Consider the following 11,377-nt stretch of genomic DNA (forward strand, 5'->3'; position numbering starts at 1 on the left):
CGCTTTCTAAGGGGGTTAAAAAGGATAACTAATGTATGGCGGAATAGCACTTTTGAGAGAGTACTTCAACTCGGCGCAGTAAAAAGTCCTGCTTATCCTGAGAGGATTTTTCTCTGCGTGACTTTTTACTGCGCCGAGTTGAAGTACTCTCTCAAAAGTGCTATTCCGCCATACATTAGTTATCCTTTTTAACCCGCTTAGAAAGCGCCACGTTTTATTTTGTGTCACCATACTTGGTCATTCAACTATTCGTGTAACTGTATTTAAATAGGGAAAACGTGGAGGTGTTTGGTCGCTTCTAACTTGATCTGTTTGGTACCTAATGAATGAACTGGGCTTAGTGGGCTAAACTAGGTGCTATCAAAATGTCACTGCGGGTCAGAGCGATTAAGTGCACGCACTGAGACGAGAGAGGTATGTATCAACTCGTCTTAGTTAAGGGAATAACAGTTTAATATGAAAAAACAGTGGAGTATCACTTTAAAGTCTTAAAGGTATAGTTTATTTTTCTTGGGTATAGTGAATGTGTGATGAAATTGTTTTAATGTTATTTTTGACTGTACAGCACAATGATTTTGTTTTAAAATGTCCATGTTTGGGAAATCTGTTAAAGTCTTAAGAGTTGACATTTCATGGGAAGTGTACATATTAATGTTTTCATGTTATTTGGAGGGCACTTAAGAAATTAGGAATATATTACATATTTCATGGGGAAGGTGCAAGTCTGTATTTATTGTGATGCATTTGGACTGAACAGCACACTTGTTTTATGACAACCTTTTGTGATATGAATTTCAATAAATATTGTTAATATTTGCATCCTTTTCTTTCATCTTCAAACTGTTTTTTCCCTTGTCTTATGTAACTTTATTAATTTGAGTTTAATCAACTCAAACCATTTACCGCAATCGGTTTCCTCAAACCATTTGAGTAGCTAAATAGTTGTGAAGACTTGGTTAGATTTATTAAATGAACTCAAACCAGTTAGTTTGAATTAACTTAGAATGTTCAAGTTGCCTATACTCTAAAATATTGACTAACTCAACACTAAATTATGAGTGAATACGACTCTTTCTATATATGTTTACAATACTTGTATGTATTAGTTTTTAAACTTAAGTGGTTTGTTGGAATTAACTTATAATGTTCAAGTTTACTATACTCTAAATGATTGACTAACTCAACACTAAGTTATGAGTGAATATGACTCTATATAAACAAGTTCACAATACTCATATGTATTAGTTTTTAAACTTAAATGGTTTGAAGCAATTAGTTTCCTCAAATGGTTTGAGTTGAGTTAACTTGCTGGGTTTTACAGTGTACACAACAAGCATCACATTGCTGCCGCTGTCTTTCACCTGCTGTCTCACACCTGCTGTCTCTCACTTCTCCCAGTTCAGACACCTCCACACAAGTTCAACATTTTTTGCAAAAGTTAACCAAAAAAGTTAGAGCCTCTCAGCTCTAAAGTCGGTTGAAACCAGTTTCGGGAGTTTTAGGCTCCATGCTAAGTCAAGAGCGTAGTTAGCATCAGGAACCTGCTGTGTTGATGAAGACAAGTGCACTGTAATCCGTCTCCCTAACAAGCAGGGACACGCAGCCAGATTCCCCCATGAGACCGAGCTTCGCCATGGGCCTCACTGCTCACACAGAGACGTGATCGGCCCTGATTACCCCTGGGAGTTTCACGCTCATAGGAAACGTTTCCCGTGTTTATAAAAATAAGGAAGCAGTGGATGTAACTTAGCTGTACTGGGTATCTGGGGAACGGAAAGTGTCCTCGCTAGCATAGATATCGTTCTGTTTTGTTATGGCCACTGTTATGACAACTGGTGGGGGCTATTTGTCTTTCTGTGGTCTGTTTGTGTATTTGATCTATATGCTTCAAATGGTGCTCAGCGATACACCCAGGTGGCAAAAACTCATTTATCATAGGTTGCGAAGCAACATCCATGAAAATGGACACAAGCAGAGTGAAAGAAATGCTTTATTAACCTCAAACATGTCAACAATACTGAGGGACCCTGTTTTATGAGCTATACTGTTTGTTTAGAATGAAATACTAGAGTACTGCATACTACAAAGTATGCGTTGTATACAATTTGTTAAAAGTTTGCATTATGCAACGATAATCCTTTCAAACATTCTTGCCATATATCTTTGCATATTTAATTTAGCAATTAATTTGCATTTTTAATTTAGCAGGTTTGCTTTTTTTAATCCTGTTTGTTGCAAAGTGTCATAACTTTTGGTAATCCGATAAAATAAGTCAAGTTGGAGATGTTATAATCATTGTATACTAGTTGTATACTGCACATTTTGGCAAATTTAGTACACTGAGATGATGATGCAAATTTTCTTGTACATATTGGGAATTAATTTGATTTCTTACCCCATTGTCATATTTTTCTTAACCCAGTATTATCTATTATTTTAAGCATTATACATATAATCTCTGTCTTACTATCTTAAACAGTAAATTTAGGATTCTTTTAGAATTTGTTCAGATAATTTTACTGCAAAACAAGCGTAAAAATATCAAATGTAATATTATATTATAATAGTAAATTTGTAAATGCATTTTGATAGAGGTCTCTAATGCTCACCAACGCTGCATTTATTTGATCACAAATGCAGTAAATAATTGTGAAATATTATTACAATTTAAAATGGCTATTTTCAGTTTTTATACATTTCAAAATGTAGTTTATTCTCATGATGGCAAAGCTGATTTTTCAGCAGCCATTACTGCAGTCTTCGGTATCACATGATCCTTCAGAAACGTTTTTTTAAAATAATTTGCTGCTTAATAAACTTTTCTTATTATTTTCTATGTTGAAAACAGTTTTTGCTGCTTAATATTCTTGTGGAAACTGATCAGGATTCTTTGATTTATAGGTATAAGAGCAGCATTTATTTGAATATATTTGAATCTATTTACCATATTTATTAATATAAAAATGTCTTTACTGTCACTATTGATCAATTCAACACATCCTTGCAAAATAAAAAAAATAAAAAATCTTATTGATTTAAAGGGATAGTTCACCCAAAAATGAAAATTACCCAATGATTTACTCACCCTCAAGCCTTCCTAGGTGTATATGACATTCTTCTTTCAGACGAATACAATCAGAGTTATTAAAAAATATCCTGGCTCTTACAAGCTTTATAATGGCAGCCCAAAATCTGAAGCTCAAAAAAAGGGCATCCATCCGTTATAAAAGTAATCCACACAGGGGGTTAATAAAGGCACTCTGAAGCGAATCGATGGGTTTGTGTAAGTTAAATATCCAAGTCAAATATCCACATGTAAAATATCTAGCTTCCGCCACACCGCCTTCATATTCAATTAACGCAGTGTAACACCTCTCACAGTTCAAAACGCTACGTCTGACGTCATAGTTACGCCAGTTATGCTTGTTTTATCGTAAGTTGAATATAGAAGGCGGGCTGGTGGGAGCTAGATATTTTACTTAATAACGTGTTAAATATGGATATTTTTCTTACACAAACTCCGATTGTATTCGTCTGAAAGAAGAGTATCATACACACATAGGAGGGCTTGAGTGTGAGTAAAACACTTTTGGGTGAACTATCCCTTGAAAAGGTAATCTTATCCAAGCTATACCTTTAGCCCTTTAATGGTGGCAAAATAAATCTTAAAAACAGTCAAAAATATTGAAACACACAATGAACTACTGATAAATAAATAACAATGTCCATCACAACTGATATGTTGCTCAATATATCGTGCATCCTTAATACTGAGCATTCATGATGCAAACTGCAGAAATAGTATGGTACTATTCTGTCCTGAACATGACTTTCTGAAAGCTGAAAGTGATGTTTCACCTCAACACATGTTAGCAAGGTATGTTTTGACACACTTCGATCTTTGCTATCGCTTAGAGGCACGCAAACACCCAGACCTTTGTCAGTAGAGTTGTTGCCCTCACAGTTGTTGGCTTGGCTGTCATGTCTGGGTTAATTAGAGAAGAAAAAGCCATTGGAGTGGATCCCCACATGACCCAAGGTGAGCGGAGGTACGCCGGCTTCCAGCACAGTCCCCATTGATCAAACTGAGCCGTGTGATTGAATTAGATGAGCCGCTAGCAGCCACGGCTTGCCAGGACCAGTACCGCAACAGAATTATTCACATTCCCTCCAGGGCAAAGCACAGTGGAGTAGGGGAGGAGACGAAAAAAAGAAAAAGAAAAGAGAGCAGAGTGCCAGCATTCTGGAGGGAAAGACGGAGAGGGGAAAGAGGAAACCATCAGTTTTTCCAGTTGACATGCCTATTTGTATGACATTAGCATTGCTCTTAATGGGTTTGTGTATAGAGAAGTAGAAATATATCACAGGGGACGTTATAATGTCCAACTGTATTGATTTAAAGGCCGCTGGAACACTATCCATCCAGAGCACACCGCAGCTGTGCTGTATGTATTTCAGACCGTTTTGATTGGCTGCGTTTTGTTTGTAAGACCGTGATCTGTGTGAGCTTGTTTGTTAGCCATATGGTAGAAAAACATGATTCAAATTTAGGGTTGTAATGTCTCCATCACTTTCTTTCTCTTGGAGTTTTTCCTGTCTTTTTTTCTTTTGTGTGGTGGAGACTGATCTCTTTTAGAAAATGTGCACACGCTCCTGTGTTTGAGCCGGATGGATCGATCTACATACATATTTAATTCTTCTTCTTTTTTTTCTCACCAGCCTTTTGAATGTTCTGGTCTTCAAATGTGCCAAAGTTTTGACAAGCCCACTTTACCTCCAGCCCATGTATGGTTCATACAGCAGCTCTCTCTGGCAGATTCTCAAGGTTTAGTTTTCGCTTGTCTTTTTCTTTCCGTATAGAAACTAACAGCAGGACTAGATGATTCAAGGATTTCTCCTCACTCCCTTTGTGAACATTTGTGAGGGTTTTTATATGGGAGGCTTCTCTGTCACGGTTTATCCCTCCATCGATGTGAACTCAGTATGTTTTGCCTCATATGTCTGGTGTCTCTGTCCTCCAGTAGACAGACCGTTTAACTATCAACATGAAGTCTGCTCCTCTGCAGCTTATTCTAACCAACAGGCCAGTTATGCAGGAAGTCTGTCTGTCATGTCTATCATTCTGTCTGTCATATCTATCTATCTATCTATCTATCTATCTATCTATCTATCTATCTATCTATCTATCTGTCTGTCTGTCTGTCTGTCTGTCTGTCTGTTGTTATGTCTATCATTCTGTCTGTCATGTCTATCTATCTGTCTGTCTGTCTATCACTCTATCTATCTATATGTCTATCTATCTGTCTGTCGTTATGTCTATCATTCTGTCTATCTGTCTGTCTGTCTGTCTGTCTGTCGTTATGTCTATCATTCAGTCTCTCTGTCGTTTTGTCTATCATTCTGTCTGTCGTTATGTCTATCATTCAGTCTCTCTGTCGTTATGTCTATCATTCTGTCTGTCGTTATGTCTATCATTCTGTCTGTATGTCTGTCTGTCTGTTGTTATGTCTATCATTATGTCTGTCATGTCTATATATCTGTCTATATGTCTATCACTCTATCTATCTATATGTCTATCTATCTGTCTGTCGTTATGTCTATCATTCTGTCTGTCTGTCATTATGTCTATCATTCTATATGTATGTCTGTCTATCTATCTATCTGTGTGTCTATCCTCTGTCTGTTGTTCTGTTTGTCTATTGTTCTGTTTGTTTCTATCTATCTATTTCTATAACATTTTTATTGGCTTGAATGTTTCCATGAAGAACCTTTAACATCCATAGAACTTTCTACTGCACAAAAGGTTCTTCAGATTATTAAAATGCTTTTCAAGCTATGAAAAAAGTTTATTTTAAGAACTGTCTATGTATATATCTGTCTGTCTGTCGTTCTTTTTGTATCATTCTCTTGTTTTATTTTATTTTATTCTATCATCCTATCCTTCTTTCTGTTCTTCTTGCATTCGTTCCCTACCCCCATCTATCTGTTCTTCTAATGTTCTATCTATCATTCTATCTGTCTATTAACATTGTCTATTATTTGTTCCTTTCTTTCTCTCTCTCTCTTTCCTTTCGGCGTAGAGATGACAGTGTCAGGTTGAAGAGGATCAATTGAAGGCTTGTCAGGGTTGAGTGCAGAGCAGTTCACTGTGGACTGGGAGTGCTGTAACCGTGGCCTCAGTTCTCCTAATCAATGCAATAATCACTTCTACCTCTCTCACAGGCCCTGAAGCGCTGCTTGCTGTTTGCTGAGCATTCCTTTCATCTGCTGTCAATCCACAAAGTACTCGGAGGGGAAAGAGAGTGGGGGGAAAGATAGCGGGTTGTTTTTGTGAACGAGAAAGAGCGTGTTTGTCTTAGAATGAATGTTTGGGAACAATTGGATGAGTTTCTGTTCTCTGAGCAGAAGATGGAGAACCATTAAGTGTTTGTTATTGTGCTGGCACCACTGTTATCAGTGCTCTTGTACAGATGACCCACCCCACTTAATTACCTCATTAATGTTTCATCGCCATTAATGATGTTTGAAGATGGTCTCTAGAGTAAACTAATGTAAAAGACAAATGAAGGAAGAGAAAAGAGTGGGGTGTAACTTTGAGATCAGATGCAGAGGAGACATTTTCTCCTCAAAACACTTTAAACAGGACATTTTAATGGGGATTTCCATCTATTAAAACGTTCAATTTCATGTAAAGTAACTTCATATAGAAAGTAAAACTTTCAGGATACCTAAAGCCTTTTCCAGTTCATCATCATTTTCACCATCACTTCACACTTTTAATTTTGCACCAACTATCAGCATTGTGTGGATAAAAATGCTTTAGGACTATAAAGATATGCCTACATTTTTTTTTAGCAAGGAAGTGTCTATAACAGGAAATTTTAGCACTGTAAAGTATCCGATATTCCGATCATTGATCATATTTCACACTGATTTCAGCAAACATTGCACTTCCTGCCAGCAAATGTTCCTTTTTCCTCATTCACAATCTTCCTGTGACACCAAAACACTGCATTAAAAAAATAAGAAAAAACATAATCAATGTAATTTCTATATGGGTGGGTTTGTAACCTCAAGTAGACAAGTTGGAAACATTTACCATTTCATTACTGTAGTTCATTACTGCCCCACGTTGTTCAAAAGACTAATTTCTCTTATCGGGACGGCCGCTAGGAGCACAAGAAGTCCAAATTCTCACTCCTCTCCATCTGTGACAGATGATGTATAGTGCTCATTTTAGACCACTTTTCTCTCTCTGTACTCTTGAATGAAATGAATGAACTTTTTCGGCATAAATAACGCTGAGAACGCAGCGTCTGTCCTTGCCTGAGAACACCTGGAAGTTTTCAAAGATTAACTTTCCTCTGCTTTTCAAAAAGGAAGGAGGATTGACATTTACAAAATATTGTGATTTGGTGGTCCCCCAAGCTTCCTGCAGGTGGTTCGGTCCTTCTTTGACTAATAAAGAGCAGGTTACGTCCCAGGATGCACTGTCCCTCCAGTCGCTTAACCTCACACAGTCAAATTGACATTTGTAGAATGTAAATTCTTCTGCATAAAATGCACAAATGGATCTATTTTTAGCTTTTATGAGCAGACCAATGGACTCTACGTTACCTCACCTCTTCACAATTTTATATAAATATTGGATATAAACTGCGTCCTCAGATTCTATTAAAGGGATAGTTCACCCAAAAATGAAAATGACCCCATGATTTACTCAAGCCATCCTAGGTGTATATCCCATTCTTCTTTCAGACGAATACAATCTAAGTTATAAAAAAAAATGTCCTGGCTTTTATAATGGATGGATGCACTTTTTTGGGCTTCAAATTTTGAGCTGCCATTCACTACCATTATAATGCTTGGATTAGCCAGGACATTTTTAAATATATCTCCGATTGTATTTGTCTGAAAGAAGAATGTCATATACACCTAGGATGGCTTGAGGAGGGTGAGTAAATCATGGGGTAATTTTCATTTTTGGGTGAACTATCCCTTTAAGTGTAGCTGAAATTTGCACCCCACTGGACCCAATTGCGCAAGACTTCAGAGGCTTGTAAATGTGTGAGATATACAGATGTATGGCTTTATCAAGTGGGAGGACAGGACATTGTACGATACATTAGTCTGATGTATTGGTAACGCCTTTAAAAGGTTTCAAATGAGGATAATTTATCAGAACTTTATAGCTGAGTGGGGATCTTTCCTATTGCTGAGACCGTATATATTTCTGAATGCTTTAGTAAAATATTATCTCTCTCTCTCTCTCTCTCTACCTCTTTTTCAGCATAAAGATGGTGCTTCTGTGGACTGCTGGGGACATCTTTAAGACCACGTATTTCGTGATCAATGAAAGCCCCACCCAGTTCTTGGTCTGTGGTGCGGTACAGATCTTAATTGACATTGCCATTCTGCTCCAGGTGGGCTTCTACGGCCAGGACACCAGAATCAAACTGGGCTGAACTCACTACAATAATGATGGTCATCAACACTCCTAAACAACGACATACTACATGCAGCAAACCAACAAAACTATGCCCTTATTTTTTTAGTTTTTTAGTAAAAATACACAGTGGAGTTCAAAACTCTGAGACTATAGTGAAACTGTTACTATTTTGCTTTTCTTTCATTTAATATAACCTTAATTTAATAGTGATATTTTATCATTTTAACCTAACTTAGACAGGTGAACTATGTAACATTTTTGCAGTAAAATATCCAAAAACCACTAGGGTTTTTGGATATTTTACTGCAAAAATCTTACATAGTTCACCTTTAACTGTGTTATATATTTTGTTCAGTTGAGTACTTAGAATATCCCAAATGTTTCCAAATTTGTAAATCGTGAGAAATTGCTATTTTAACAAAGGAACCGGGACGTGTGAGCTATGCGTTTGAGGGAGTCGCCTGTCGATTGCGTCATATCTGCGTTACCCTCGGTTTCCAATTTTATTTAGCAGAAACGCTTTACTCTCACTGCAGTGTGAACAAGTGTCATAGCAGCCATCGAGCGAACTTCATTACTTCGTTTTCAACACACTCAGATATATCTAATACGATAAACAGAGTTGCGTTACCTCATACTCACGACTGGAAAAGAGGAAGTGGCGCCGGCAACCATGTCATAATAAAAGTCCCGCCGGCGACTATGCCTTAATAACAGTCCCGCTCTTCAATCGCTCCTGCGGCCTTTCTCTGCTCCACAACACTCGGTCCTGCTCCTTACTACAGTAATGTTAATAATCGCATCCATGAACATGATTTCTGCCCGAGTCCTATTCTGACTCTTTCCCACCGACTGTGAGGTGAAGACCACATGTCCCAAGATTCTGCACTCAAACGTGCCGTCATCAAACTACGCCTTTGTTTTGAACAGGTGACCTCTAGTGGACGGAAAAGTTACGTAGTGTAGCTTTAAAGTAAAAGATTGCTGTAAGACTTTACAATAAGGTTTCATTAGTTAACATTGGTTAACTACATTAGTTAACATTAACTAATAATGAACTACAGCATTTATTAATCTTTGTTAATGTTAATTTCAACATTTACACTCTAAAAAATGCAAACATTTTAAGCAAACATTTAACCCAACCGCTGGGTTAAAACAACCCAATTGCTGGGTTAGTCCATTTTCAACCCAACTTGGGTTATTTTTAACCCAGCATTTTTTAAGAGTGTACTAATATATTATTAAAAACAAATTTGTGTTTATCATTAAGAGTAGTCAGGAACTCACCGCGCCTTCAAATTAGTCCAAATGAGGTGCGTAGACAGACGATTCGAAATAGATTGTGCGGAATCTCTTGAAGTGTTACTATCAAAGAAGAAGTCATCAATTGTGAGATAAAAACAATGATTTACTGAGAAAAGGGCAAACGTTTCGTCACATGTGACCTTTGTCAATGCCAAGCTTACCGCAAGCTTAATACACTGTAAAGTAACATATACAAACAATGAAAAGCTGAATTTTTATTACCTAACGTTAACAAAGATGAACAAATACAGTAACAAATATATTGCTCATGTTAATTAATACATTAACTAATGTTAACAAATGAAACCTTATTGTAAAGTGTTACCAAGATTTCAATTGAAAAATGTTAATCATTTATTAGGGGAGGCAAAGAAATTCTGACCTTTTGTATAAAGTTTACATGCTCAGTGTCACAAATTAGTGTCAGAGAAATAGAGAAAAAATATAAAAACAATTGTCATAATGGGTTTTTTAATTGTAATCAAATTTCTAGCTTTAATTTTGATTTAGGATCAGATTTTCATTTTGGCCTCAGGCTTTTAAACCCCACTTCGTATTTATATTTATATATTTTATTTATTCTGAGTTCTGTTTTTTCTCTCTCTCTCTCTCTCTCTCTCTCTCTCTTTTTAAGTTGTTTCACGTCTTATCAAACAAGTTTGGCCAAATAAGAGTGAACAGGCCTTATATGAACCTACACTGTAAAAAATAAAAATGTAAAATGTACTGGTAATTTTCTGCCAGGACATTATCCAGTAATTTTACGGAAATTTCCGTTAACCTTTAAAACACAAACTAATGCAATGTGTAATTCAAAATACAGGTAAAACACCTGTAAAAAAAAAAAAAAAAACATACACAAAATTCCTTCATATTTATACAGTACATTGTGCACTATTTTTACGGACTTTTTTACAGTGTAATGGACATCTTATAATTAAGAAAAAACGTTTGAACTAATCCAGTCTACACATTGACTACAAACTGATAAATGAATGACCTTTCACTTTGTTATTTTTATAGTATTTGTCTTTTTGCTAGCTTTTGTGAGAGCCAATATGCTCTTAGTGCAATGGAAGTGCTTGGAAATGCATGTGCCAAATGCATCTGCCACAAACTGCTAGCTCATTTGTCAACCATTTGTGGTCCTTTTTCATTTTAGAGCACTTAAATGATTGTTACTTGCATAGTTGCACGCGAAAATCCATATTTTAAGCATCAGATTAATGTTAGACTTTTAAAGTCTACCGTTGAGTCAAAACCAGTTGCTGATGAATGATTTTATTACCAAACTTTAATTACCTAACTGTATCAATGGAACAGCATGAGGGTACGCCATAAATATATAATGGACAACTGATTTATCACGTACGATTGCATTGCACACAAGAAAAACGATGCATTTGTTCTGTTTAATTATCACAGATCAATAGTCCCTTTTCAGCAAAGTAATTTTGCCAAAGGATCACTTTTCAGTGTTTCGCAAATGCAATATTGTTTTTACCCAAAGATAGAGAAAGTAGAATGATAATGTGTAATAGTCCAATGAAAAACCAGATGCAGTTCATGGTTACCACACAAGCCAATGATTGACAATTTTTGAGCCATCTTGAGTTGATA

At 36.4% G+C, this 11,377-nt stretch overlaps 1 protein-coding gene across 2 annotated transcripts in view; it reads left to right on the forward strand.

The window, feature by feature from the left end:
• Nucleotides 1–10,593, forward strand: part of LOC307131598 (solute carrier family 66 member 2) — a 75,321-nt gene extending 64,728 nt beyond the window's left edge. Inside the window, exons 5-6 of one of the 2 annotated variants that reach the window (XR_013817185.1) lie at nt 8,291–9,512; nt 9,666–10,571. Coding sequence is in view for 1 of the 2 variants with exons in the window: in XM_079825317.1 (XP_079681443.1) it covers nt 8,291–8,465 (175 nt within the window). In the remaining variant the exon portion in view is untranslated. Of the gene's footprint in view, nt 1–8,290 lie in introns of both variants that reach the window. The other variant, XM_079825317.1, reaches the window with a different exon arrangement.
• Nucleotides 10,594–11,377: the final 784 nt, after the last annotated feature.

This window comes from Gobio gobio (assembly GCF_949357685.1).
Source record: "Gobio gobio genome assembly, chromosome: 9".
Taxonomy (NCBI): domain Eukaryota; kingdom Metazoa; phylum Chordata; class Actinopteri; order Cypriniformes; family Gobionidae; genus Gobio; species Gobio gobio.